The sequence below is a fragment of the Zea mays genome, chromosome 6 (genome assembly GCF_902167145.1).
Source record: "Zea mays cultivar B73 chromosome 6, Zm-B73-REFERENCE-NAM-5.0, whole genome shotgun sequence".
Classification (NCBI taxonomy): Eukaryota; Viridiplantae; Streptophyta; class Magnoliopsida; order Poales; family Poaceae; genus Zea; species Zea mays.
Window position 1 is genome coordinate 65,370,594 of NC_050101.1, and position 3,719 is coordinate 65,374,312.

Genomic DNA, 3,719 nt, shown 5'->3' on the forward strand with positions numbered 1-3,719 from the left:
GAGCAACTGGCTAGTATATATATAAAGATTTAAACTATAACTGTTGCCTCTAAACCAATATTCACACCCAACTAATATATGGCTTCATGTTTTATATTTTACACTTAAATATAAATGAAACTGTAGCAACCTATGAGCACTTTGCTAGTAAGGCTTTGAATATAAGTTTCTTTTTTCTTACGTTTTTATGTAAAAATGAATTGTTTTAAATTTTTGATATTTTTAATGAATCCGTAGTGTTGGTGCAGTTGTAAGACTGTATCCAGCAACGTCCTCTATATTCATCCTCTATAGCCGTCTTTTACAGTTTTCTTTAAAAGATTTCATCCCAAATATCTTCTTCTTCTACAACAACGTCCTCTAAATCATGTCCTCTATATTTATCCTCTATATCCATCCTTTACAGTCTTCTTTAAAATATTTCATCCCATATATCTTCTTCCACTCCAACAACATTCTCTAAATCATGTCCTATATTAGAGATATTTTTATTTTTTGTACATACGTATTTGTCATACTCTCAAATGTATCGTACATATTTTATTTTTGCTAAACTGGCGTTTAAAGTATTCAAATGGAAAGAGGATCGTTTTAAGAAACTCTATATATAGATGATCCAGCAGCGTCCTTTAAATTTAAGACGTTGCTAGAGGGAGTAGATGATGATCTCATTCTCTAAATTTAGGTTACAAGACCATTTAGAGGTTTTTGTTATAGCTAGTCTAGGGGTGTTTGAATTCAATATAACTAATAGTTAGCCGCTAAATTTAATTGAGACATCCAAACACCTTAACTAATAGTTCAACTATTAGCTATTTTTAGTAAATTAGTTAATAATTATGTATTTACTAGGTATGTGCCTGTGCGTTGCAACGGGAGTATGCTGGGATGAGCATCGACACATATCTAATCGGATCTTATATTTCCTTGGGAGTCTGGAGAAAGTTTGCTCGGAAGCCAAATATGTTAAGACCTGAGCATGTGTTACCCTTGTGCCCCATCAGCACACTGTTCCGCGCTTGTATGAGTCTTGTTAATTTGCATGCCTCGTGCATAGTCTCTCATGTCTCGGTAGCAGTATCAGATTTCTTCAACCGTGGTCAAACCAACTGAAAGATTACATAACAGTGGGAAAATGAACTCACTATAAGTTGAGACCTTTTTGTTCTACACTTCTCATTTACATGAGCAACATATATATTATCTTATCATCAGCGGCTCTTACCGCAGCATGCTATCCAGAGTTCTAGACAGCAGCTCTAATAAAAATTTCAAATCCAAGAACAACAACCAGTGTAATGAGATATCTGCTCTCGTAAAACTGACAATACAAACTGTTAAGGACAAATCTTCAAGACCTCCAACTTTAATTCTCAAGAAATTAATAGAGAAAAATATATATTAAATTTACACCAGAACATCCATGAAAATCATGATCAAAACAAACTTACAATTTTGTACAGAGTTGCATGAAATGCGTGGCTTTAGCCTCGTTGAATCGGCACATAAGCATCAGCATGCAAACAGCTGACAGAGTCACTAGATTCTAGCATTGGCAATCCTCAGTAAAAGGATATTCAGATCCTCTTCTACAGGAGGTGCAAGGAAAATAGAAGTGACCATTGCCAGTCAAGCGACCAAGATCAATTGTTGGAGGAAACACAGCTCATATTCAGTGAAGTCACAACCAAACGGTCAATCTAACTCCTAGTTTTTCACATAAGCGGCTCACATTCATTTGTTGGAGGAAACATGGCCGTAATATTCAGTGAAGTCAAGGCAGAAGAGAAGGAACTTCAAATCGACGTGTTGTTGCATGGGCAGCTGCGTAATAAAAGCATCAAGAGAAGCTGTGTAATCTTTTGCGATGCTATCCAGATCTTCACCCATTTTCTAGAAAAGTTCTCCAGCTAGTTGGATCATGGCTTTTCTGCCGCCATCAAACCATGAACATGTATCCTTTGGTTTTGATTTTGATTTTGGTTTACCCTTTCTTCTGCCGAGGTAGACGAGGCCGAGCAGGTAGGCGACGACGACAAGGAAGGGGAGCAGGCCCGCGAGGCTAGAGCCGTTGTCCATGGCAACGAGGAGGCCGACGAAGACGAGCACGACGAAGGAGTGGTAGGCGAAGAGGAGCGCGAAGGCGGCGAGGAACATGGCGGCGAGCCTCCACCAGACGCGAGGCACGACGGAGAGCATGCGTAGGAAGGTGAGTGTGTTGCGCTTGGCGGAGTAGACGGAGGCGACGACGGAGAGGAGCGAGAGCAGGAGGAGCGCGAGGAGGTAAGCGGACTTGAAGAGGAGCAGGGCGAGCCAGTAGGAGGCGAGGCGGGACAGCAGGCGGCGCTGCGTGTCGGTGCCCGGGGAGGATGCGTCCAGGGTCGTGTCGTCGAAGTCGATGTGGGTGAAGAGCACATGGGAGATGGCAACGTGCAGGAGGAAGAGCGCGGAGAGGGGCAGCGCGAAGGCGGTCGCGATGCGCGCGAAGAGCGAGCGGTGCGGGCCTCGGAGGATCTCCGCGGAGAAGCCGTAGATGCCGACGACGCCCAGGAACTGCAGCTCCTCCGGCTCGCACTCCATGGCTGGTTGGCTGCCTGCCTGGGATTTGGAGAGGGGGTGGATTGGCGCTTGGAGACGATTGAATTTGGAGGAGACGGTGAGGGAGGGGAGGCTATAGCGTGGGGATTGCGGAATGGGGATTTTCTCGCGCTCGCCTCTGGGACTGGGGTGGGGCACAACGGCAGACACAGGCGGGGCGGGGGCACACGATGGCGGTAGGGGCGGGCACGAGGATACTTGGGAGGTGGTGTCGAGGGCGCGGCGGCGAAAATGGCGAAGGCTCGGCGCGACAATCCTAGGAGGCGGAGGCGCGACGCGACAATCCTGAAGTTCGCGGGCGGGCGGGCGGGCGGGCGGGGTAGGGAGACGGGGGCAGTCTACACTCCTCTCTTAATAGTTAGTAGAGATTTTTGCATTTGTACTATAGTTATTAAGGCGATAAACACTTTTTTACCTTTTAAGCGCAAAGATATAAGGCGAGGCGACACCTTACTCATATATAAACACGCACTTATCATTTATCAACATATTTGTATAAGTTACATTTCCTTTCACTTTTTCTTATGATGCTAGTGTTCTACAATTTCAATTTTTTTTGTTTAGCAGAAAAATACACGGAGTCGACGTCAGAAGAAACTGAAAGCATATGACCTCTCAGCACTGTCCAAGTCCCTCCCAGAACCAGGTGCACCAAAGCAGAAACCTGAAGCAAAGCTGAACTACAAGTCAAGACAGACATTAGTGTAATCCTCTCTTCACACCTTCTCCCTTGCTTCATTCAGGTCATGTTTTTCAACTGTAGTTTGGACTGTAAACCCAATTTTCTTGTCCAGGTTACAGGAGGCTGGTCATCTCAAGGTTGTGCTAGGAAAGATGCAGTTCCAGCTTGACCCATTTGCTGTGATCCATCAGCACCTGCTAGCAACATAGCCACCTGCAGCTGTAAAGGGCGATGCCGTGAAGCAGGGGAAGGACTCCAAGAACAAGAAAAGGAGGAGGAAGAAGGGTACATCATCGAGCTCTCAAGCAATGGATATATGATTGCATTTGTTCAGTAGTAACTTGGTCCAGAGCTATGGAGTTAGAACATGGCTGGAGCGAAGGGTTTACCCTTGCTTACAAATCATGACCATCTTTGAGTTGTTGTCATAGATCATGCT

The 3,719-nt window shown here is 44.9% G+C and overlaps 1 protein-coding gene across 1 annotated transcript; it reads right to left on the minus strand.

The window, feature by feature from the left end:
- Window positions 1-1,893: 1,893 nt before the first annotated feature.
- LOC103631074 (uncharacterized) lies at window positions 1,894-2,616 on the minus strand. The gene has a single exon (XM_008652077.2). The coding sequence runs from the start codon at window positions 2,578-2,580 to the stop codon at window positions 1,894-1,896; it is 687 nt and encodes a 228-aa protein (XP_008650299.1). The 5' UTR covers window positions 2,581-2,616.
- Window positions 2,617-3,719: the final 1,103 nt, after the last annotated feature.

What these genes read in the sequence shown, in the direction of transcription:
- LOC103631074 (XM_008652077.2), bottom strand. Translation starts at nt 2,580, where the DNA reads ATGGAGTGCGAGCCGGAGGAGCTGCAGTTCCTGGGCGTCGTCGGCATC.